The 24412-nt window shown below is 37.4% G+C and overlaps 1 protein-coding gene across 1 annotated transcript in view; it reads left to right on the plus strand.

Annotated features, from left to right (window-relative positions):
• Positions 1 to 24412, plus strand: part of APPBP2 (amyloid beta precursor protein binding protein 2) — a 70278-nt gene that overhangs the window by 8337 nt on the left and 37529 nt on the right. Inside the window, exons 2-4 of the mRNA XM_025439579.3 lie at positions 18138 to 18226; positions 20575 to 20726; positions 22928 to 23051. Coding sequence (XP_025295364.1) covers positions 18138 to 18226; positions 20575 to 20726; positions 22928 to 23051 — 365 coding nt within the window. The remainder of the gene's footprint in view (positions 1 to 18137; positions 18227 to 20574; positions 20727 to 22927; positions 23052 to 24412) is intronic.

The raw sequence follows: 24412 nt of genomic DNA on the forward strand, positions 1-24412 counted from the left end.
GCCCTCTGTTGGGCTCTGTGCTCAGCATGAAGTCTACTTGCCCGTCCCCCCGCCTCCCTTTTTCTCTCTCAAATAAATCTTTTTAGAAAGTTCAAAATGAAAAAAGAAGAGACTTTTAAATATAGAAAAGACTGGGAGCACCAGTGTGGCTCAGTTGGGTTAAATGTCACAGCTCTTGATTTCAACTCAGATCATAATCTCCGGGTTGTGAGATCAAGCCCCACATTGGGCTCTGCACTGAGGGGGAAATCTGAAGTTTCTCACCCTCTGTCCCCTGCCAACCATGCATACTCTCTCAAATAAATAAATCATTAAAAAAAAATTGATGGTTACCAGAGGGGAGATAGGTGTTAGGGGTTGGTTAAAATAGGTGAAGGAAATCAAGAGTACACCTTGTGATGAGCACTGAGTAATGTATAGAAATGTTGAATCACTGTATTGTACACCTGAAACTAATATTTGTAAACTAAACTGGAATTAAAATTTTAAAAATTGGGATGCCTGGGTGGCTCAGTGGTTGGGCGCCTGCCTTTGGCTCAGGTCGTGATCCCCGGATCCGGGATTGAGTCTCGCATCGGGCTCCCTGCAGGGAGCCTGCTTCTCCCTCTGCCTATGTCTCTGCCTCTCCTCTCAATCTGTGTCTCTCATGAATAAATAAATAAATCTTTAAAAAAATTTTTTTTAAATTCACACACAAAGAATGTTCATAGCAACACTATTCATAAAAACCAGAAAGTTTGTAAACTATCTAAATACCTATCAATAGAATTAATAAATAGTGGAATAAATAAATAAATGTAGTAGAATATTATGCATTGAAAATGAATGGATGCACCTGGCTGCTCAGTTGGTAGAGCATATGACTATTGATCTCAGGGTAGTGAGTTCAAGCCTCATGTTGGGTGTAGAGCTTGCTTAAGAAAGAAAAAAAGAAAATGAGTGAACTGCAACTGTTTGACACAAGATGAATGAATCTCACAGGTGGATATTGAGTATAAAAAGCCAGTGACAGGGACGCCTGGGTGGCTCGGTGGTTTGGTGCATGCCTTTGGCCCAGGGTGTGATCCTGGGGTACCAGGATCGAGTCCCACATCGGGCTCCCTGCATGGAGCCTGCTTCTCCCTCCGCCTGTGTCTCTGCTTCTCTCTCTCTCTCTGTGTATTTCATGAATAAATAAATAAAATCTTAAAAAAAAAAAAAAAAGCCAGTGACAGAGATAGACACCAGAGGCTCTCATACTTTCTCCTTCACAGCAGTTGGTTCATGGCACTGTTAGGCCAAAAGAAATATCTATTTATTAAGTAGTAGATACAAACAATCTAATAATACTTTTGTCATAACAAGAGCCATTAAGAAAGATGCACAGAAATTAAAAGAAAAAATAGTATTTTTACTTTACTATTAAACACAATTATTTATTAATGAGATGTGTATGTTCAGCACTATACAACTTCTCAAATCTTGGAATCAAATTGGATACCCACCACCCTCATTTTCTGTTCCACGTTGAATTTTTTTTTTTTTTTTTTTTACAGATTTTACTTATTTGAGAGAGCAAGTATTGGGGGGGGGGGTGCAGCCAGAGGGATAAGCAGAGTCTCCACTGAGTGTAGAGCCTGACATGGGGCTCCATCCCAGGACCCTGAGATCATGACCTGAGCACTGAAGTCAGACACTTAACTGACTGAGCCACCCAGGTTATCCTGTTCATTGTTGACTTTTATACATTACTTATTATAGCAAACATTGAAAGTGCAACTTATTAACAAAGATCACTGAAAAGAATATAGCGATCTAGTAGTTGGTATGGTGTAATACAGTTGAATATCATTTCTCTCAAATTTATGTATTTATTTTTCTCCCCTCCCCTATTTCTCTCAAATTTAAAGTACCTTGCAGGGCACCTGAATGGCTTGGTGATTGAGTGTCTGCCTTTGGCTCAGGTTGTGATCCCAGGATCGAGTCCCACATCAGGCTCCCTGTAAGGCGCCTGCTTCTCCCTTTGCCTCTGTCTGCCTCTTTCTGTCTCTCTCATGATAAGTAAATACAATCTTTTTAAAATAAATAAAGTACTTTGCAGTGCTTCACGCACCCTAGGTCCAGTTTGGAAACTGTGAGTATATTGTGCATGATTCCATCTATATAATGTACAAAAACATGGGTCATCTGGGTGGCTGAGCCAGTTAAGTGTCTGACTCCTGATTTTGGCTCAGGTCATCATCTTGGGATCAAGCCTGCATCAGGCTCTGTCCTCAGTGGGGAGTCTGCTTGAGGTTGATTCTCTCCATCTCCCTCTACGTTCTGCCCCTTCCCCCCATGCATGTGCACACTCTCTCAAATAAATCTTTTTTTTTTTTAATGTACAAAAGCAAGCAAAATGTTAAAAAAATTTGGAAGTCAGGAGAAGTTACCCTCGGAGGATAGTGATTACACAGGGGCACAAAGGGAGGTGTCTGATATTCTAATATTCTGTTTCCAATCTGGATGTTGGCTATGTGTGTTCCCTTTGTGAAAATTGTTGACGTTTTAAATATGAGTTGTGGGGCAGCCTGGGTGGATCAGCGGTTTAGTGCTGCCTTCGGCCCGGGCCGTGATCCTGGGGATCTGGGATCGAGTCCCATGTCGGGCTCCCTGCATGGAGCCTGTTTCTCCCTCTGCCTGTGTCTCTGCCTCTCTTTCTCTGTCTCTCATGAATAAATAAATCTTAAAAAAAAAAAAGTAAATGAGTTGTATGCTTTATGTTATACCTCAATAAAAAGGTTTTAAAAAAATAACCTCTATCTTCACTTATTGTCAAGGTTTAAAGATTGAAATCACTCATACCCTTTAACCACAATACCACTTAAAGATTTTTTTTTTTCCCTATAGGAATGCTTATTGAATGTAGAGAAAGTTCTGTTCAGGGATATTCACTACCATATTGTTTATGATGGCAAAAATTGGTTACAAACTATATGCTAATCAAACAAGAGTGGAATATCATAATGTAGTGATAAAGAATGAGGATGCTTTATGTACTGGGGTAGAGATGCCAGAGCACATCAAGTTGGGAGAACAAGAAGCTTATCACAAAGTAGTATGAATAACACATCCTCTTTGTGTTTTAAGTAGGGGAATATATGTGTTTCTTTTTCTTTTCTTTCTTTCTTTTTTTAAGTAGACTCTATGCCCAATGCAGAGCTTGAACTCATGACCCTGAGATCCAGACCTGAGATCAAGAGTCAGACACTCCACCAACTGAGCCACCCAGCACCTTTATATGTGTATGTTTCTATGTTCATTGAAAAAAAAAATCTAGGGACACATGGATGGCTCAGTGGTTGAGAGTCTGTGCAGCTTTGTTCAGGTCATGATCCTAGGGTCCTGGAATTGAGTCCTGCATCAGGCTCCCCATAGGGAGCCTGCTTCTCTCTCAGCCTGTGTCTCTGCCTCTCTCTGTTTCATGTGAATAAAAAAATAAAATCTTTAAAAAAAAAAATCTAGAGGAACACAAAATTTTAGTGGTAATTATTCAAAGGGTAGGATTGCAGTTGCTTTATACTTTGTGCATATATCCTTTCTGTTTTAATACTTGGATTTTTATAATCATGTATTATTTTGATACATGAAAGAAGTAAAATTGAATTTTTAAGATAAGATACCTGGACACAAAATTGTGCTAAGAGGAGAATAGTCTAAAAATTGATATTCTCTGGGATGCCTGGGTGGCTCAGCAGTTGAGCGGGGTCCCCGGATCAAGTTTCACCATCAGGCTCCCTGCTGGGGCTTGCTTCTACCTCTGCCTATGTCTCTGTTCTCGCTCTCTTGAGTCTCATGAATAAATAAAATCTTTAAAAAAAAAACCCAAAAATTGATATTCTCAAAAATTTGTCAGTGTGAGTGAGAAATCCATGTGATTTAATTTAAAAATATTCAGCTAATTATTATTTTTTTTTTAATTTTTTATTTATTTATGATAGTCACAGAGAGAGAGAGAGGCAGAGACACAGGCAGAGGGAGAAGCAGGCTCCATGCACCGGGAGCCCGATGTGGGATTCGATCCCGGGTCTCCAGGATCGCGCCCTGGGCCAAAGGCAGGCGCCAAACCGCTGCGCCACCCAGGGATCCCCTATTCAGCTAATTAAATAGTTGATTCAGTAGCTAGATGAATCAAGAAACATGAAAGATCTCATTCCCATAATTAATAAAAAAGGAAACCAGATACAATAAAAAGAGGGAAAATAGCTTTTTAAAAATTTTTTAAGGGCAGCCCGGGTGGCTCAGTGGTTTTGCGCCTGCCTTCAGCCCAGGGCGTGATCCTGGAGACCTGGGATCAAGTCCCATGTCTGGCTCCCTGCAGGGAGCCTGCTTCTCCCTCTGCCTCTGTCTCTGCCTCTCTCTGTGTCTCTCATGGATAAATAAATAAAATCTTTAAAATAAAATAAAAATAAAAAATAAAAAATAATTTTAAAAATTTATTTTAGAGATAGCTCAAGCACACAGCAGGGAAAGGGGCAGAGGGAAAGAGAATATCTCAAGCAGACTCCCCATGGAACACGGGGGCGGGGGGTGCGGTGCAGGGCTCAACCTCACAACCCTGAGGTCAGAACCTGAGCCAAAATCAAAAGTAGGCTTCTCAACTGATTGAGCCACCCAGGCTCCCTGGAAAGTAGCTTTTTAGATGGCTTCTTTAGAAGAGCTTATATAATTCTGTGCTAATCTGTCTGAAAGTGTTACTGAAATTATGTTTCTAGAAAAATACAGACAACCAAATGAGAAGTTAATAGACTAAAAACCATGAAAGAAATTGAGAAATTATACATCTTCCTTTGTTCATCTGCCTTCTCCCTCAGCAAACAAGAACTCCTACCAACTTCAGGCACTTCCTTGAGTATATATTCAGAGAAGAGTTGATGCTACTGATACTTAATTTCTTCCAAACCAACATAATTCTTTCCAATTGAAAAAAAAAAAAAAAGAAAAGAGGTCAGGACGCCTGGGTGGTTCAGCAGTTGGGTGTCTGCCTTTGGCTCAGGGTGTGATCCCAGACTCCCGGGATTGAGTCCCACATTGGGCTCCCTGTATGGAGCCTGCTTCTCCCTCTGCCTATGTCTCTGCCTCTCTTTCTGTGTCTCTCGTGAATAAATAAATAATTTTTTTTTAAAAAAAGGTCAATATAACACTGATACCTAAACCTAAAATAGGAACAAAAAAGAAAATTTCTAGAAAACCTCACTTGTGAATCGTGAGGCAGAAATTCTATATAAAATAACAGATGCAAATCAGCATATCTTAATTCACCATATTAATAGGACAGGAAAATTATCATCATAATATAAAAACCTAACATCTCTTCCTTTAAACTTTTAATAAGAAATGTAGATTGACAATATAAGCATATACCTAAGCAAAAGGTAATATATGTAAACAAGAATACTTAGTGGTGAAACATTTCAAGCATTCTAATTAAAATCAGGACTACAATAAGATATTTTCTATTGTCCGTATCCTTATTTTGTTGTTTCTTTTGCCACTGAAGCCAGACTGATTTTTTTCTTTTGTTTTAAAGTTTAAGTAATCTCTATACCCACCCAGTGTGGGGCTCAAACTTGCTACCTTGAGATCAAGAGTTGAATGCTCTACCAAGTGAGCCAGCCAAGTGCCCCCAGACTGATTTTTTTCTTTTCTTAACAAATATAGTTGTCATTAGAGTCTTTTTTTTAGATTTTTTTTTAAGTAAAGACGTTTACACTTCTATCTGGAGCTGTATGCTGAATATTCAACATTCCTGAAGTGCTGATTAGTGCAATTAGTATAAAGAAATTTAAAAAAAAGAAAAAATAGCCAGCAAAATCAACTGAAAACCTAGAGCCATAAGAGACTTCAGGGGCACCTGAGTGGCTCAGGTAAGTGTCTAACTCTTGATTTTTGGCTCAGATCAAGATTTCAGGATTGTGAGATGGGCCTACGCTGGGCTCCAGCCTTTAAAGAAAAAAAATTCAGTAAGAGGGATGATTACACATTTGTGATTAAAAATCCTATAATTTGGGCCGTTCGGGTGGCTCAGCAGTTTAGCGCCACCTTCAGCCCAGGGTGTGATCCTGGAAACCCAGGATCGAGTCCCACGTCAGGCTCCCTGCATGGAGCCTGCTTCTCCCTCTGCCTCTGTCTCTGCCTTTCTCTCTCTCTTTGTGTCTCTCTCTCATAAATAAATAAAATCTTTAAAGAAAAATTCTATATTTTTTATATGCAGTGTAGGAAAGAGTATACTCAAAATAACAACAGAAAAAATGCTGTGGAGTAAATCCAAGAGGAAGTATACAGAAATCCAGAAGTTTTCATGTCAAATGTAGTAAATGTAGAAGAGACCTATTTTGTTTCTAGTTTGAAAGATTCAGGATTTTAAAGATAGGATTTCTCTGTAGAGGTGTATATTCATTGTAAACATAAAACCCCCAGAACATATTTTGGAACCAAGTTCAAGAACTTAAAAATGTGAAATGGAGGGACGCCTGGATGGCTCAACGGTTGAGCATCTGTCTGCCTTTGGCCCAGGGCATTATCCCGGAGTCCCAGGATCGAGACCCACATTGGACTTCATGCATGGAGCCAGCTTCTCCCTCTGCCTGTGTCTCTGTCTCTCTGTGTGTCTCTCATGAATAAATAAATAAAATATTTTTTTAAAATGTGAAATTGAAGTAAAAGTCTTTAACTTACATAATAGAGTATTGAAGTTTATGTAACATATTCAAAACTCCTACAACTGAAATGAAATGTGCCATTATATTGACAGTGATTTTTTTCTAGATGGTAAAATTGTGTGGCATTTTTTTCATTCTTATAAATTCTTTTCCAAATTTTCTAATTTAAAAATTTGTAATTCTGAAATCAGAGGAAACATTGTTTAAAGTTGGTTATCTAGGATTCAGAATGAGTTTTCTTATAGAGACAGGATGTATTTCTTAGAACTATACTACTGTTTTTCTACTGCCTAATGGGTACACCTGATTTTCACCACAGATGAGTAATGAAACTTTAAGAGAAGCTGAGGAACTTCTTACCCAGATATAGAGATCACAGACGCAAATTGAGTCATATATGGCTGGTGGTTATTGTTATCATTGTTAGATACTGCTGCTAACTAGATTTTTTTGATCTTCTATTTGTATCATGGTAGCCTCTTCTACCATTAACATAATCATGCAAATTGACCCATCAAATGAGGGATGGAGTTACAGAGTCTGGGTACTAGACTTGAGTTCATCCTCATAATGATTGGGGAATAAATTCTTAATTTCTTGTTTAATGGATGTGACTCTAAGAGCATCTTCATGGGCAGCCCCGGTGGCTCAGCGGTTTAGCACCACCTTCAGCCCAGGGCGTAATCCTGGAGACCCTGGATCGAGTCCCACGTCAGGCTCCCTGCATGGAGCCTGCTTCTCCCTCTGCCTGTGTCTCTGTCTCTCTGTCTCTCTCTCTCTCTCTCTCTCTCATGAATAAATAAATAAAATCTTAAAAAAAAAAAGAGCTTCTTCATATGTGGATAGCATTTTTAAACTTCAGTAAAGTTTTGCCCTCTTATTTGAATGTTAACTGCTCCTTGTGCTTTTTAATTATATGAACATGTTCACTTAACCTTTTGGCCTACTTAGCAATAAGCAAATCATTTGCCTACAAACTATGAATAATCATGTTGGTCAATTGCATTTTGTTTTAGAATCAATGAGTGGGGCAGCCCTGGTGGCGCAGCGGTTTAGCGCCGCCTGCAGCCCAGGGCGTGATCCTGGAGACCCTGGATCGAGTCCCATGTCAGGCTCTCTACGTGGAGCCTCCTTCTCCCTCTGCCTGTATCTCTGCCTCTCTCTCTCTGTGTGTGTGTCTCTATGAATAAATAAATAAAATCCTTAAAAAAAAATAGAATCAATGAGTGTAGAGCAACTAAGAAATTAAGATTGTTAATAAGCAGACATTTAAGTGTTGGCCTACCTTCAGAAGAAAACATTTACCTTTTAATTGCATGTATGTTATGTTAAAATACTTCTATGGTACTTGCTTTAATCCAGGAATTTATATTCTGAGATTGCAATGTAATCAGTTACAGAACTTTTTTTTTAAAGATTTATTTTTATTCATTTATGATAGACACCGGGGGGGGGGGGGGGCAGAGACACGGGCAGAGGGAGAAGCAGGCTCCATGCCGGGAGCCCGATGCGGGACTCGATCCTGGGACTCCAGGATTGCACCCTCTGCCAAAGGCAGGCGCGAAACCACCGAGCCACCCAGGGATCCCCATTTTCAGAACTTTACATATAATATACAACATAGGACCAGAGGAGAACTAGAGTATATTATGCTAAGTGAAATAAGTCAGAGAAAGACAAGCATATGGATTCACTCATATGTAGGATTTAAGAAAGAAAACAGAGGAACATAGAGGAAGGAGAGGAAGACTAAAATAAGATTAAAAAAAAAAAAACAAACAGGGAGGCCAACCATCCAACCATAAAAGACCCTTAACTATAGAAAACAAACTTAAGTGTTGCTATTGGAGAAGGGTAGTGGAATGATGGGTAACTAGGTGATGGCAATTAAGGAGGGTATGTTAGGTAATGAGCACTGGGTGTTACATGGGACTAACGAATCACTAAGTTCTGCCCCTGAAACTAATAATATACTATATGCTAACTAACCTGAATTTAAATAAAATCTTTTTTTAAAAAAGGACCAAAAGAAATGAATCTTGTTATATTCCAATGTGGATTTTTTTCAGATCTACATTTCAGATGAAATTTGAGAATAGAGAACAAGAATAAATGTATAAGTGAAGCTAGTATATGTGTATTTAATAAAACAAAGTATTGCTAATTTTACTTATTTTAGAGGTAAAGAATGCATACTTTTTTTTTTTTTTTTAAGAATACATACTTTTGGGATCCCTGGGTGGCGCAGCGGTTTGACGCCTGCCTTTGGCCCAGGGCGCTATCCTGGAGACCCGGGATCAAATCCCACATTGGGCTCCCGGTGCATGGAGCCCTCTGCCTGTGTCTCTGCCTCTCTCTCTCTCTCTCTCTCTCTCTCTCTGACTATCATAAATAAATAAAAATTTTTAAAAAAAGAATACATACTTTTAAAAAAAATGTTTTATTGACAAAATTAAACACAAGGAAAGAGGAGTGCCTGGGTGGCTCAGTCAGTTAAGTATCTGCCTTCAGCTCAGGTCATGATCCCAGGGTTCTGGGATGGAGCCCCATGTCCGGTGCCCTGCTTGGTGGTGAGCCTGCCTGTTCCTATCCCTTTGCCCCTCTCCCTGCTCATGCTCTCTCAAATAAATAAATAAAATCTTGGGGAAAAAAAATAGAATAATGGACCTCCAAGTGTCCATTGCCCAGCTTTAAGAGTTAAACTTTTTGGCCAGTCTTGGTGGTAAATCTGATCTACTCATATCTCCCTTTCCTATACTATTTGGAAACAGATCTAGCAGATAATTATATCTGCAGATATTTTAGTAGCTACCATCCTATTGTAACACTTAAAAAAATAGTAATTCAACTCATTGTTATTAAATATCCAGTCATTGTTCTGATTTTCAGTTTCAGATGTCAAAGGTGTACACTTTTACAGTTTGCTTGTTTGGATAAGGATCCAGATAAGTTGTACACCATGCCTGTTGGTTGATCCCTCTTAAGTCTCTCTTGATCTGTAAGTTTCCTTTCCATCTGTCTTTTTATCTTTGAATTTATATGTTGAAGAAACAGGATCCTTTGTCCTATAGACACTACAGTTTCCTGCAGGTTGATTGCGATATAAAACATTTTCATCATCCCTTCTAGGCGTTACAGCCTTTGTCTTTGTGGGGATTTCATGGGTTTCACTGGTTTCAAGCCAGTTTTTATTTCTAATTTTTTAAGATTTTTTTTTTTTAATTCATGACACACACACACACACACACATAGAGGTAGAGGGAGAAGCAGGCTCCATGCAGGGAGCCTGATGTGGGACTCGATCCTGGGACTCCAGGATCATGCCCTGGGCCGAAGGCAGGCGCTAAACCACTGAGCCACCCAGGGATCCCCCAGGCCAGTTTTTAAAAACAAGTTCTGGGTTTGGGGTTTGTAAATCATTTAGGTAGTTTGAATTTGGGCTTATTATTCATATGTGTCTTAGGTTGAAGTTTTCCATTTTTTTATAGAAGACTTTTAAGGTTGTGAATGTTTTCTGAATTTTTTATTCCTGGTTTAGGTAGGTAGTTCCGCTCCAGGTCCCTTTGCTTAACAAGATATGCTTCCTAGACTCCTTCCTATTTGGTGTTTGCATTCTGCCCACAACCACCATTTAGAGGTATAACCTATTCTGTTTTTCTTCCTTCTTAGCTGTTCTTGAGTGTGTGCCTTCTTAATTTTTGTCATCTGTGAAGTTTTTGCTCTTGGTTTCAAACTCAGCTCTTTATCCAAAAGTTATTTTCTGATACTTTATTCAGCATTTCCCTTTGTTTGGAAAGGAGCTGGAAGATTTTCATAATGTGTCATGCTATCTGCCCTATTGCCTGGAGGCTTACTCCTTTTCTTCTTCAAAACTCAGCTAAAAAATAAATAAATAAAAATAAAAAATAAAAATAAAAAACAAAACAGCTAAAATTTTTCTTAGAGAAAATATATTTTATTTGTGTGATTAAAACACTGCTATTGTATAATCTGTGAGCATTATTTATTTTTTTGCACTGGCAGATTCTAAACTTTTTTAATATCAGAGGACAATTATTACTGAGTCTGTCTTCCTGTAGTGATAGTATCTCTAATACCTAGTACAGTATCTTACACAAATGTTCCTGACATTTATTATTTTGACAATAGTAAGAATATTCCTAGCTATAGTTTTCTTTCCTTTGTTGTGAAAAATCACAGACAAAACGGCTTCAGTAAGCTAAGAGTTTCATGGACAGAATATGTCAGGGTCCTTGGTAAAAGATCAAATGTTAAAATAGAAAATGCCTATTTTTATCTATAAATTTAAGCAGCTATTATTTAGATTTTGTTCTTGATTTTTCCATTTAGGTACTGGCAGTTTATGTTCTTCATCACTAGCATATTAAGTTTGGATGCAAATTTGTTCTCAGAATTTATTGTATGAGCACTGTTATATACAGAGTACTTTAGAAACAGAACATAAGATTATGCCTAATAAATGTTTCTTTTTAGGGTGCTTACAGTGTGGTTGGGAGAAAATAAGTAACTGCCTATGAGTTGAGGTTTTTTCCCCTAAGTGTCAACTGTTTTAGATGAATTTGGGCACTTTGTTTCTTCTGAGGTTGAGTTCTATCCAAAATAGATCGCTGCCAATTTGGATTATGGATTCAGAAATCACTGAATGTATATCCAATGCTAGGCCCTTGTGCTGGGTATTGGGGATACAGTGTAACAGTGGTCACCTCATAGAGTGTAGAGTGTAATGGAGTGATGTTTTTAACAAGTTGAGTGTGTGCATGCATGTCTTGATACTACTATGGAGGAAAAACAATGTGTGATGAGAAAGTATAATAGGAAATAATTTAGACTGGGGAGTCAAGGGAAGATCTCTGTGAGGAGGTAACATATTAGTTGAGACCATTAGAAAGAGTTACAGATCAACTAGGCAAAGAATCATGGTACTAGTGCTTCATGTGGCAGCAGTAGCATATGTGTGCAAAAGTCATGAGGTGAAATAGAACTGAAAGAAAGCTAATGTGGCAGGAATGTAAGGGGTGGGGAGAAAGAATGGTAAAATAGGAGTCAGATGACTCCTTTAGAGATTATAAACCACATTAAATATTTTGAATTATGTTTACATTGACACTGCCATTGAAAAGTTTTAAACAAGGAAAGGCATGAAATAATTTAAATTTTTAGAAAATTGTTCCAGCTACTGTTTGGACAACAGTAATTGTTTGGACTACTGTTTGATTAGAAGTGGACAAGAGTGATAATGGAGAAGCCAGTTTACCAAACCTTCGCAGTAATCCAGGTGAAAGATTTGAAATACAAACCTTATCTCATGGGTATACAGTTGATTGAATATCGTCCAGATTTAAAAAAACATACATATATATAATGGTAGATATACAATTTAAAACAGAAGTGGGGCCACCCCGGTGGCCCAGCGGTTTAGCGCTGCCTTCAGCCCAGGGTGTGATCCTGGAGACCCAGGATCGAGTCCCACGTTGGGCTTCCCTGCATGATGGAGCCTGCTTCTCTCTCTGCCTTTCTCTCTGTCTCTGTCTCTCTCTGTCATGGATAAATAAATAAAAATCTTTAAAAATTAAAAAAAAAAAAAAAAAAACCAGAAGTGGATTGGAATCCCTGGGTGGCTCAGCAGCTTAGCGCCTGCCTTTGGCCCAGGGGGTGATCTTGGAGTCCTGGGATCAAATTCCGCATCAGGCTCCCTGCATGGAGCCTGCTTCTCCCTCTGCCTGTGTCTCTAGATTGTGGTATGTGACTTTTCATAGTTGCTCTTAGACCATAATTCTTTTAAATTCTTTCTGAACCTTTCCAAGTTTTAGTTGTTGGGAATTAGCCTAGATTATTTTGTATACTAATCTGATGTCAAAACTAAGCTGTTCACTCTTAGCCTGTAGTGATTTTGAAGTGGTCAGGAAAGCAACCGTGCGAATTAAAATTTCCTTGGATTAAGGAAGTCTTTCATCCCCATCTTTATCTCCCAAAGAGTTTTCTGGGTTTGGTGCTGTCTTGCATTGCCCTTGCATTAGTTTTTCCTTTGTTATAAAATTTTTCTCTAATCTATAGAAGCTTTTTCTTCTAACATATCACCAGGAGTTTCATCCTTCTGTGTTTTAAAGATTTTAACTCTTATACATGTATGTTACTAATATTTTACTCAGTTTTGTTGTATTTTAAATTGTTGTTTTTAGGGGTGCCTGGGTGGCTTAGTCAGTTAAGCATCTTCGTATGGCACTGGTCATGACCCTAGGGACCTGGGATCTAGCCCCACGTTGGGCACCTGGAGTCTGCTTCTCCCCTTCCCTCTGCCTACAGCTCCCCCTGCTTGTGCTCTGTGTGTCAAATAAATAAAATCTTTTAAAAATTTAAAAGTTTCTAATATTTTATTTTTACGGGCATTTTAAGGTTTTATGTGATTACTTCTTTATGATTCTTGCCTGTGATACAGTGTTTCAAAAGGTAGTGTTTAGCACATGATTTTTTTTTTTTTTTAAGATTTTATTTATTCACAAGAGACACAGGGAGAGAGGCAGAGGCACAGGCAGAGGGAGAAGTAGGCTCCCTGCAGGGAGCCTGATGGAGAACTCAATTCCAGGACCCAGGGATCATGACCTGAGCCAAAGGCAGTTACTCAACTGCCAAGCCACCCAGGTGCCCCTAGTAGGTGATTTTTAACACTAGTATGATTTAAGTCTGATATTTATTTTTGCTATATTTTATTGAGAGGCATTTTACTTTGTTTCCTCATCTTTATGTACTTTATGAGCTACTTCAGTGATTTAAAATTTTTAAAATTAAAAATTTTTCTTTCATATGTTGATTTTTTTTTTAACACATGCTGAGATCTGCTTTTGAACTTTTAGATTTCGTTATACTGGTTGATCTGTCTTCATACCTGTACAATATTGTTCTGGGTGCAGGGCAGGGGGTTGTTTGTTTTTTTTATTTTTGAAGTGGAAGAGAGGGGCAGAGGGAAAGAGAATGTTAAGCAGACTCCATGCCCAGTGCAGGGTTGGTGTGGGGCTTGATCTCACAACCCTGAGATCAGGACCTGAGTTGAAATCAAAAGTCAGACCCTTAACTGAGCCACCCAGGCACCCTTATTCTAGTGGTATTTTTTGTCTGTTTTCATATCCATTGGGAGGTAATTTACCTACTTCTAAAAATAAACTATTTTTCCTTAAGGAACCAATAGCTAAAAGTAGTTGATAAGAGTCCTTTAATAGCCTCATTATTCATTGGGTGCAGAATATGGAACACTGTAATAATGAACTGAAATAAGATTTTTAAAAATCTAATCAGGGGATCCCTGGGTGGCGCAGCGGTTTGGCGCCTGCCTTTGGCCCAGGGCGTGATCCTGGAGACTCGGGATCGAATCCCACATCGGGCTCCCTGTGCATGGAGCCTGCTTCTCCCTCTGCCTATGTCTCTGCCTCTCTCTATTTCTCTCTCTGTGACTATCATAAATAAATTAAAAAAAAAAAATCTAATCAGAATTATTACCCAAGGAATCTGGAGCCTCAGTTCCCTTTTCTCCAAGCTCTACTCCATAAGCTGTTTTGAGTCTATGAAGGAATTATTCTTTAAATCTTCTATAAAATGTGAAACATTATCCTTTTCTATATACTCTTACTTCCTGATAGATTACCTTCAAGAGGCTGTCTAGTTAGGTTTAAAAGCATGGATGTAAAGACAGACTGCCTGGGGCCAGCTTTGTGCTTTACCACTTCTTAATTGTGTGGTTTTGAGCAGGTTATTTAACTTTCTATGCCTCAATTTCCTTATCTGTGGAAGAATAGAATGAGTTACTTACGAAAAGCACTTAGAACAGTGCCTGGCATGTATTAGATCTTTGTAAGCATTAAGTGCTGTTTTTATTCTGAATCAATGTCCAGAAATCCTGTTCACAGAATGTGTAAGCTTGCATTTTTTGCATAAACCTAGTAAGGATAATTTGAAACAAATAATTACCCTCTTCCCAGAATTTAAATGTGAACCCATTTTTAGCTAGAAAAATTGAACAGCTAAGTAAAGGGTGTGTGTGTGTTAATAAGGGCATATTCACGATATAATTCTAATTGTAACTAAGGAAGCAACTTCTCTAAATTTTAGTTTCAAGTCCCACTTAGTAGGATATATCAATTTTTAGTCACTGAAGGGATACTGATGAGTTGGAGAACATACAAGGTAGTTTTTATTTGATAGTGAGTACAGGCAAAAAACTTGTACAACTTGTTTTCATTTCTGCTGTCTTAAATTCTAAAGCCTTAAGTTTGCTAATGATGAACAATTTTGGTAAGAAGTGAAAATTTTTTTTGTCCTATACCGTTTTTGGAGTATGTGTATACATTTATTTTGTTAACTACATTTATTTTTCTGCCTCAGATAAAAAATTTATCACATTGTTAAACCCTCAAATAGGGATTAGGTTATAAATTCTCAGCTTTATTTTCCCTGAGTTATTCTCTATTGGTTAATAGTCAAAGTAAGTATGACAGTGATTAATAATAGTGAATTTTACTGTGTACATTCCTAGAAGCTGTTACTATAGCAGAAAACATAATCATCTCCCAAATTAGCAAATCTTACTATTAATACTAATATCCATTTTATGTGAAAATAACATTTCTGCCTCCCTTTCCTGGACATGTGGTGATCCCTTGTCTCTCTTCTCCAGTCAGCAGTTGTTATGGACTTTTCACAGCTGTCGTTATTGATTTGCATTAAAATATCTACCTAATTTGGCCTGGCTTCTGTTGTGGCTAGTGACTTATGCCCAAGAACTTGCTGACTGAATTTGTGGTATATTTTCCGAGCACTTGTTAACTGGCCCATTTGGCAAATGAACTCTAGATCTTGTCCTTTTTCTGAAACCCATGTTTTTATCAACTGAGTTAAGAGTTAAGTGCCTATAAAGTGAATTAATAAAATAAAATTCCAGCCTTCTAAGGCACTATATTTTTATAACATATATAAATTCAAAAGCATTTGATGAAGCTGGGGTTGGAGAAAGAAGGGCAGTAGTATTTGCGTCTTTTTAACTATGTGCATGTATTATTGGTGATAAACATTTAACATTTGTTAAAATGTTATTTTTCTTTTTTTTTTTTTATTTTTAAATAATCTCTGCACCCAATGTGAGTTTGAACTCAAAACTCCAAGGTCAAGATTCACATGTTCTACCAACCAAGCCAGCCAGGTGCCCCTAAAATGTTATTCTTTTAAAAAGATTTTACTTATTTGAGAGCACGCGCGAGAGAGCACAAGCAGAGGGAAGAGAAAGAAACAGAAGGCAGATACTTAACTGACTGAGCCACCCATGCACCTCTAAAATGTTGTGGGTTTTTTTGAAAGATTTTATTTATTTATTCATGAGAAACAGAGAGAGAGGTAGAGACACAGGCAGAGGGAGGAGCAGGCTCCATGCAGGGAGCCCAATGTGGGACTCCATCTCCAGGATCATGCCCTGGGCCGAAGGCGGCGCTAAACTGCTGAGCCACCCGGGCTGCCCTAAAATGTTATGATTATTTTTTAAAGATTTTATTTATTAATGAGAGACAGAGAGAGAGAGAGAGAGAGAACACGGCAGAGACATAGGCAGAGGGAGAAGTAGGCTCCACACAGGGAGCCCGACGGGGGACTCCATCCCGGGTCTCTAGTATCAGGCCCTGCGCCTCTACCCAGGGTGCCTTAAAATGTTATTTTTTTTAAATTTTTTATTTATTTATTTATTTTTTATTTATGATAGTCACACAGAGAGAGAGAGAGAGAGAGAGGCAGAGACACAGACAGAGGGAGAAGCAGGCTCCATGCACCGGGAGCCCGACGTGGGATTCGATCCCGGGTCTCCAGGATCGCGCCATGGGCCAAAGGCAGGCGCTAAACCGCTGCGCCACCCAGGGATCCCTAAAATGTTATTTTTAAAAGAAGTTCTAGGAGCTCCTGGGTGGTTCAGTCAGTTGAGTGCCTGACTCTTGCTTTCAGATCAGGTCGTGATCTCAGGGTCATGAGATCAAGCACTACATGGGGCTTCTCATTCAATGCAGAGTCCATTAAGATTCTCTCCCTCTTCCTCTGTCCCACCTCCCTCCCCATGCACCCATGTGCACTCTCTCTCAAATAAATCTTTAAAAAAAAAAGTTCTAGGGGATCCCTGGGTGGCTCAGCGGTTTAGCGCCTGCCTTTGGCCCAGGGTGCCATCCTGGGGTCCCGGGATCGAGTCTCACATCAGGCTCCCTGCATGGAGCCTGCTTCTCCCTCTGCCTGTGTCTCTGCCTCTCTCTCTCTCTGTCTATCATAAATAAATAAATAAATAATCTATCAATCTATCTTTTTTTTATAAGTTCTAAAAAGTCAGGCAAAATGAATAAATTATTGTGACAGGATTAGAAATCCTGCCATCTTGGGTGTGGGGTGCCTGAGTGGCTCAGTCAGGCATCTGCCATCTCAAATCATGATCTTCGGTCCTGGCATTGAGCCCTGCATTGGACTCCCTGCTCTGCTCAGTGAGGAGTCTACTTTTCCCTATTTCCCTCTCTGTTCTCTCTCTCTCTTAAATAAATAAAATTTAAAAATCCTGCCATCTTGGATTACTTTATTTTTGTTTTTATTTATTTATTTTTAAATCCTTGATTGCTTTATTTTTTAAGGGTTTTATTTATTTGAGAGAGCAAGAGTGAGCACAAATGGGAGGGGTGGGGAAGAGGGAGAGGGAGAAGCAAAATCCCCACTGAGCAGGGAAGCCCGACCTGGGGCTTGATTCCAGGACTCTGGAATCATGACCTGAGCCACCCTGGCGCCCCTTGGGTTACTCTAGATGCCCTTTAGTCTGCTTGAAATGCCATGCCCAGAATTTAACTGAGATTCTTGTGGTATGAGGAGCCCTTTAGTGGGGCACATTAACCCTATCCAGTTTTGTTCAAGGAAAAAAGTTAATTTTAAAAGTTTCTTGAATATACCTTCTTATGTTTATTTAACGTAATTATATAACACCTTGTATTTAATATGTACCAGATATTATTTTGTAAATATCAGTGTTTCATTTTACATACAAGTATTAAAATGTTTTATATGAATTTTAGAAATTTCTAAATTTAGGGGTGCCCGGGTGGCTTGGTAGGTTGAACATTTGACTTTTGATTTTGGCCTAGGTCATGATCTCAGGGTTGTAAGATTGAGCCCCGTGTCAGGTTCCACACTGGGTGTGAAGCTTGTTTAGGATTGTCTCTCTCCTTTTCCCTCTGCACCCCCCACCCAGATTTGTTAATTTAGTCTTATATTTCTCCTAGCAGAAGTATCTTTCCTGATCCTGCTATGTGATCGTACCAACTTTGAGTAGTATCCATTAAATTCATCAAATATTAAGTCCATCAAATTATATTCATAAGTATAACTAAAGTAGAAATTAAAATTAACATTTTAAAATTACCTTTTTCATTTTCATTTCAGCTTTACCAACAGGGACGCTTATGTCAATTGGGCAGTGAATTTTGTGAATTGGAAGTTTTTGCTAAAGTATTGAGAGCTTTGGATAAAAGGTAAAATCACGTTTTAAAAATTATGGTAAACTGTATATTTAAAATGCTAAATTTTACCATTGTAGCTTCTTAAGTATACTTCATTGGCTTTATGTGTATTCCCATTGTTCTGAATCCATCAATACCACCTTGCTTTTCGTGTTCAGAGGAAGAGAATGAGTTCGATCTTCTCCATGTAGCTGTTATCATGTAGTAAGAGCCACATACAGGTATGGGTGACACAGCTTTTGATTATGCTTGCTATTCACTTGAGCATTCTTCCCAAAATTTGTTTTAAAGCCATTTCTTTTCCCTAACCCTAGAAAAATAAGTTTTCACAAATTACTGCTAATTTCTTATATGAATATTGCCAAGTTGTTCCATGTGTTCAACAAATTAAGTATATACTTGTTGAATGGTATTACAGCAGTGATTAAGATCTACAACATCTCTTCCCATGGATTTTGTATTTTAGAGAGGAATGATAAAATAATAAGTAAATAATATAATTTAATTGTTCAGGGGTAACTTTGGAATGTGGCCTTTGTACTATAGAGAAACTTTTAGTTGGATAATTAAAATCTAAAAAAAAAAAAACATAACCGAGAACTTTACTTTGGTAAAAAAAAAAAAAAAAACCTACAGAAAACGTTTTAAAAACATTCTTTAAGAAAAGGTTGGCTTTTGAGATATGGATTTCTCTATATAATTCTAAACATGGCCATTGTAAAGATTTAGTGGAATACCTCTCTTTCATCTCTCAGGTTATCTTTCACCAAGTCCAAATCCCTTGGTAAGTGTTTAATATATTTGTGAAACTAAAAGCATGTAGTTTGAGTTTTCCCCCCTTTATCCAAAGCAGTGATTCCATTATTTACAATTTTGTTATTTAGAATTTTCCATTGAGATATAATTCACATCCCACCACACTCACCGTTTTAAATTGTACAATTCAGTGGCTTTTAGTGTATTCACAAGATTTTGCAACCATCACCACTGTCTAATTCTAGAATATTTCTATTACTCCAAAAAGAAACCCTGTACCCATTAACAATCACTTCCTATTTCCTCTTACCCAGGCCTACCATTAATCAACATTCTGTCTCTGAATTTACCTATTCTAAACACTTCATATAAAGAGAATCATATGATATATGGTCTTTTGTGACTGGCTTCTTTTACTTTTATAATGTTTTGAAGATTTATTCATGTCATTGCTTATATCAGTATTTCTTTCCTTTTTATGGCTGAGTAATTTTCCATTGTGTGAATATACTGTGTTTTGTTTAATCATTTATTGATGAACATTTTAGCTATTTGGCTATTCTGATAATGCTGCTATGAACATTTATGGACAAGATTTTGTTTGGACATATGTTTTCAATTCTCTTATATATGTAACTAGGGTATATACATATGATCACCCTATGTTCAACTTTTTTATGAACCTCAAAACTATTTTCCATAGTGGCTGTACTATTTTACATTCCTTCCATCAGTGTATGAGAGTTCCAGTGTTTACATATTTTTGGCATCACCTTTTTAAAATAGTAATCACATCCTACTGGATATGAAGTGGTATCTTGTTGTGATTTTGGTTTGCATATCCCAAATGATTGATGATGTTGATCATCTTTTCTTGTACTTATTGGTCATCTGTATATTTTCTTTGGAAAAAAAATCTCTATTTAAATCCATTGCCCATTTTTAAATTGGGTTATTGTTGAATTATAAGATGGCTTGGTTTTTAAGTTAGTTTTACGGGATGCCTGGGTGGCTCAGCGGTTGGGCATCTGCCTTTAGCTCAGGGCGTGATCCTGCAGCCCCGGGATCGAGTTCCGCATCGGGCTCTCTGCATGGAATCTGCTTCTCTCTCTCTGCCTCTGTCTCTCTGTGTCTCTCATGAATAAATAAGTAAAATATTTTTAATAAATAAAAGTTAGTTTCACTCTTTACTGTTATTTTTTTAAGATTTTATTTATTTATTCGTGAGAATACACAGAGAGGAGAGAGAGGCAGAGACACAGGCAGAGGGAGAAGCAGGATCCATGCAGGGAGCCCGACGTGGGAATCGATCCCAGTCTCCAGGATCACGCCCTGGGCTGAAGGCAGCGCTAAACTGCTGAGCCACCTAGGTTGCCCTCTTTACTGTTATTAATTTTCACATACAGGATCACTTAGTGATCTACTGAATAAACATGAGGCTAAATTGTGGATTATTGTGGCCTCATAATTTATAAGGCAAGAACGTTTTTTATCTTGTTCCATCTTGGAAAACAATAGTACTGTTATTTTTAAAAAGAAAGCTAGCACTTTTTAAAAATATAAAATATATTACTTTTATAAAATAACCTTTTCTTCTCTTGCAGACATTTGCTTCATCATTGTTTCCAGGCTTTGATGGATCATGGTGTGAAAGTTGCTTCAGTCTTGGCCTATTCATTCAGTAGGCGGTGCTCTTACATAGCAGAATCAGATGCTGCAGTAAAAGAAAAAGCCATTCAGGTTGGCTTTGTCTTAGGTAAGTAATAGTAAAATAGAGGAGTGTTTTGTTCTATGACATGACTCGTTAAACCTATTAACAATAAAGGATTCCACTGGGACATTCCCAAAGTCTACATAAGGAGGTTATGAGAAAAACATCAGAAAAATTAGATATGATTTATTGAGTGTTAACTTTGGGTCACACACTACTGTAGGAATTTAAATGATATCTTTGGGTTGGAGGGTGCAGAGGGAGAAAGAGAATCTTAAGCTTCAGTCTCACAGGGGCTCAATTTTACAACCCTGGGATCATGACCTGAGCTGAAATTAAGATTAGGACACTTAACTGATTGAGCCACCCAGGTGCCCCAAATGTTATCTTTCTAAATCCTCATAACATTTCAGTATTGTGATGGTATTAATAGATTTTACAAGTGAGGAAGCATTCAGAAAAATTAAATAACTTGCTCTAGTCACATAGCTGGTAGTGGACTAAAAGTTTAGAATCCTGCATCTATGGATCCATACCATATACTTTGCTACATGTCATGCTGCCAACAGCCTCTTTCACCAGCTTACCATATGCTGTGACTGAGACTTAATCCTTTTGGGGCTTCAGTGTTTCAGTCTCTAAAATAAGCATTATCTTGTATTTCCTCATGGAGATGTTAGGAGAATACGGAAAACATACTTTGGAAAGGAATCTGAGAAGTTCTTGTATGCCATATGTAGAGAAATGTTTAAGGTTTGCATAACATTTTATATGATTTTTACAAATCTACATAGATTAGTTATGTTTCAGGCAACTACTTATTAAAGATGTTGCTACCCTTTTAGCTTTCTTTTTAAAAATTTTTTTTGAGGGCAGCCCCAGTGGCTCAGTGGTTTAGCGCCACCTTCAGCCCAGGGTGTGATCCTGGAGACCCGGGATCCAGTCTCATGTCAGGCTCCCTGCATGGAGCCTGCTTCTCCCTCTGCCTGTGTCTCTGTCTCTCTCTCTCTCTCCCTCCCTCTGTGTGTCTCTCCTGAATAAATAAGTAAAATGTTTTAAAAAAAAATTTTTTTTTAATGATTGTAGATTCCCAGGCAATATCAAAACCAGGAATTGACACTGGTTTAATACTGCTAACTTGACTATAGACCTTATTTAATTTTCAAGTTTTTACATGTACTCCTGTGTATGTGTGTCTGTTTCTGTGCAGTTGATTCCATGTAAAGATTCATATAACTGTCATTACCATCAGGTAATGGACTATTCCATCAGTACAGACTTTTGTTTTTAACTTCTCACATGCATATGCATCTTTTAGCTCTCTTACACATGCACATACACTTTCTTTGCCAACAAATTTTCATGATTTTTTCCTTCAGTCTTAGAATAATTATTTGTAGTCGTCATGGACAGTTTGCTGGAGAAACTTCAGAACCTTTTTTTTCTGGAAAACAAAAACAGAAACACTCAGCATTTATCCTTTGGTAATCCCATGGAATGTAAACTGCAACCAAGAATTGTGACCAAAGAATGTCTTTAACCAGAGTGTGTGATCTTGATGAATGTTAAGGTTGACATTCCCTCTAGTCCTAGGTGGTCATGTAAAAGTCGGTGGTAGAACAACTTTAGAATCAACAAAAGTGAAAGGCAGGAAGGTTAGTGTTCATTAAGGTCCTCTGTCATCTCCACAAACATTTATACCAGTATCTGGCCATTGTAATGAGCCAGATTAAAGAAATATCTTGGAGATAGAACCAAGTTCTAATGAACTCATAGTTACTTTATTGGTCTGGATTCTAAAATTACCAAAACGATGAAAAAAACTTCATATCGAAGTATACAGTGATGAAGATAATTTTTTAAATGGCAGCTTTATTGAGATGTTCTTTGAAATTGATTATGGAGAGATTGAAAAGCCATGTTTACCCTATAAGTTGAAAATATTAGGATCCTTTGAATTTATGGCTAATTAACTGGAAAATGTCAGTTCTTAGGCTATGGAGTAATTTTAGAGAGTTAAAACTCTTGACTCTTTATTCAAGGTCTCAACTTTAATCTAATTCTCCTAGTTTAAAAGTTTTTGTTTTGTTTTATTTTCTGTTTCACAGTATCTTTGTTTTGGGCCAACACAGGACTTTAATATTATGGGTGTTTTCATTTTAGATGATACTCATTTTAAGCATGTCACTCTAGCTTTCGAGTGATTTGTTAAGTTATTTAAAGTTATTGGTTTCCTTGTCCTTTAGGTGGCTTTCTTTCAGATGCAGGCTGGTACAGTGATGCTGAGAAAGTTTTTCTGTCCTGTCTTCAGTTGTGTACTCTACATGATGAGATGCTTCATTGGTTTCGTGCAGTAGAATGTTGCGTGAGGTGAGTTGGAACAGGTCCTTAGTGGCTTTATTATAGTTTTAGCTTTTATAAGCATACTCCAATATTTTTATAAACCTCTGAGGTGATATTTTTATTCACAGTTTCATTAGTTTGGCCTCCTGTCTTTCATCACCAAAATATAGTTAACTTATTGTGGTCATCTAAGCTTAATATTTTTTGCTTTGTCATAGAGCTTGTGTGTTCTGTTCATTGAACAAATATTTATCGAATACCTCTGTGTACTCACAACTGTGCTAGGTATTAGATGCTGATAAAATATATGTTTTTCTCAGATGTTATTTTTTTACTCTTGCTGTTTAGATTTCCAGAATTGTATATAGAGGATTAATATTTTACTTATAAGTAACTGTTTTCTTTAAAAATACATTATTTAACATGTACTTAAAGGAAGGCAAGCAAGGCTAGAAGTAACTTTGTTTTTACTGTCTTTATTTTTTCTATGCATTTAACATTTAGTTACAGCTATTTTCTTATACATGTTCTCTCTGCAAAATTGATTTGACATTTCTTAAAAAAATTTTTTTATGAAACCAGCGAGAAATCAAAATAAAGTAAAAAAACCAAACCAAAAAACACGCAGAAATTTCTTGTCGTAAGTTAAGTTTGGTCAATTTACTGAATTTATGTTCTATTTTTATTGAATAAAGGGTCATATTTCCTTGATATCTTAGAAATGAGTTAATTAAATTGGAACCTTCAAAGCTAGAAGATAGATCCTACTTTATAATACTATTGTTGATCTAAAATTGAATAAAGCACTCTTTTTTCTTTTTCTTTTTTTTCTGCTGGGGTTCAGTCTTCTGAGGTTGTCATTACCTTGTTTTATACAGGGATTATCTGTGTTAGACAGACTTTCAAATTCTGAAATTATTTTGTAGTATGCTACCTTAATTATAAATAATAATAAATTATATATATATAATATTTTATATATATAATATTTTATAATTACTATATATAATTTATAAGCCCTAGTAGGACCAGGGCTCCCTCTCTCCTTCCTGTGTTGTCATCTTTATCATGTAGCTCCTATCATTGTGTCTACACAGGTTATAGGCAGGGAGAAGGGCAAAAAGCTCATGCCAGCTGAGTCTGCTTTTTCTTTTTCTTTTTCTTTTTCTTTTTCTTTTTATTTTATTTTTATTTTTATTTTCTTCTTTTCTTCTTTTCTTTCTTGTCAGAAAAAAATAGAAGTCTAGCCCTGTTTCTTTGCTTAACTCTCTTCAAAATTGAGACACATTCCGCATATCCTTCAGCCTGTATAAGGTGATCGGGGGAGCAAAGCATTTTTTATTGTGTTTTTTAATTCCTTCCTTGAATGAACTTATGGGTCTACATTA

The sequence above is a fragment of the Canis lupus genome, chromosome 9, assembly GCF_003254725.2.
Source record: "Canis lupus dingo isolate Sandy chromosome 9, ASM325472v2, whole genome shotgun sequence".
Taxonomy (NCBI): Eukaryota; Metazoa; Chordata; class Mammalia; order Carnivora; family Canidae; genus Canis; species Canis lupus.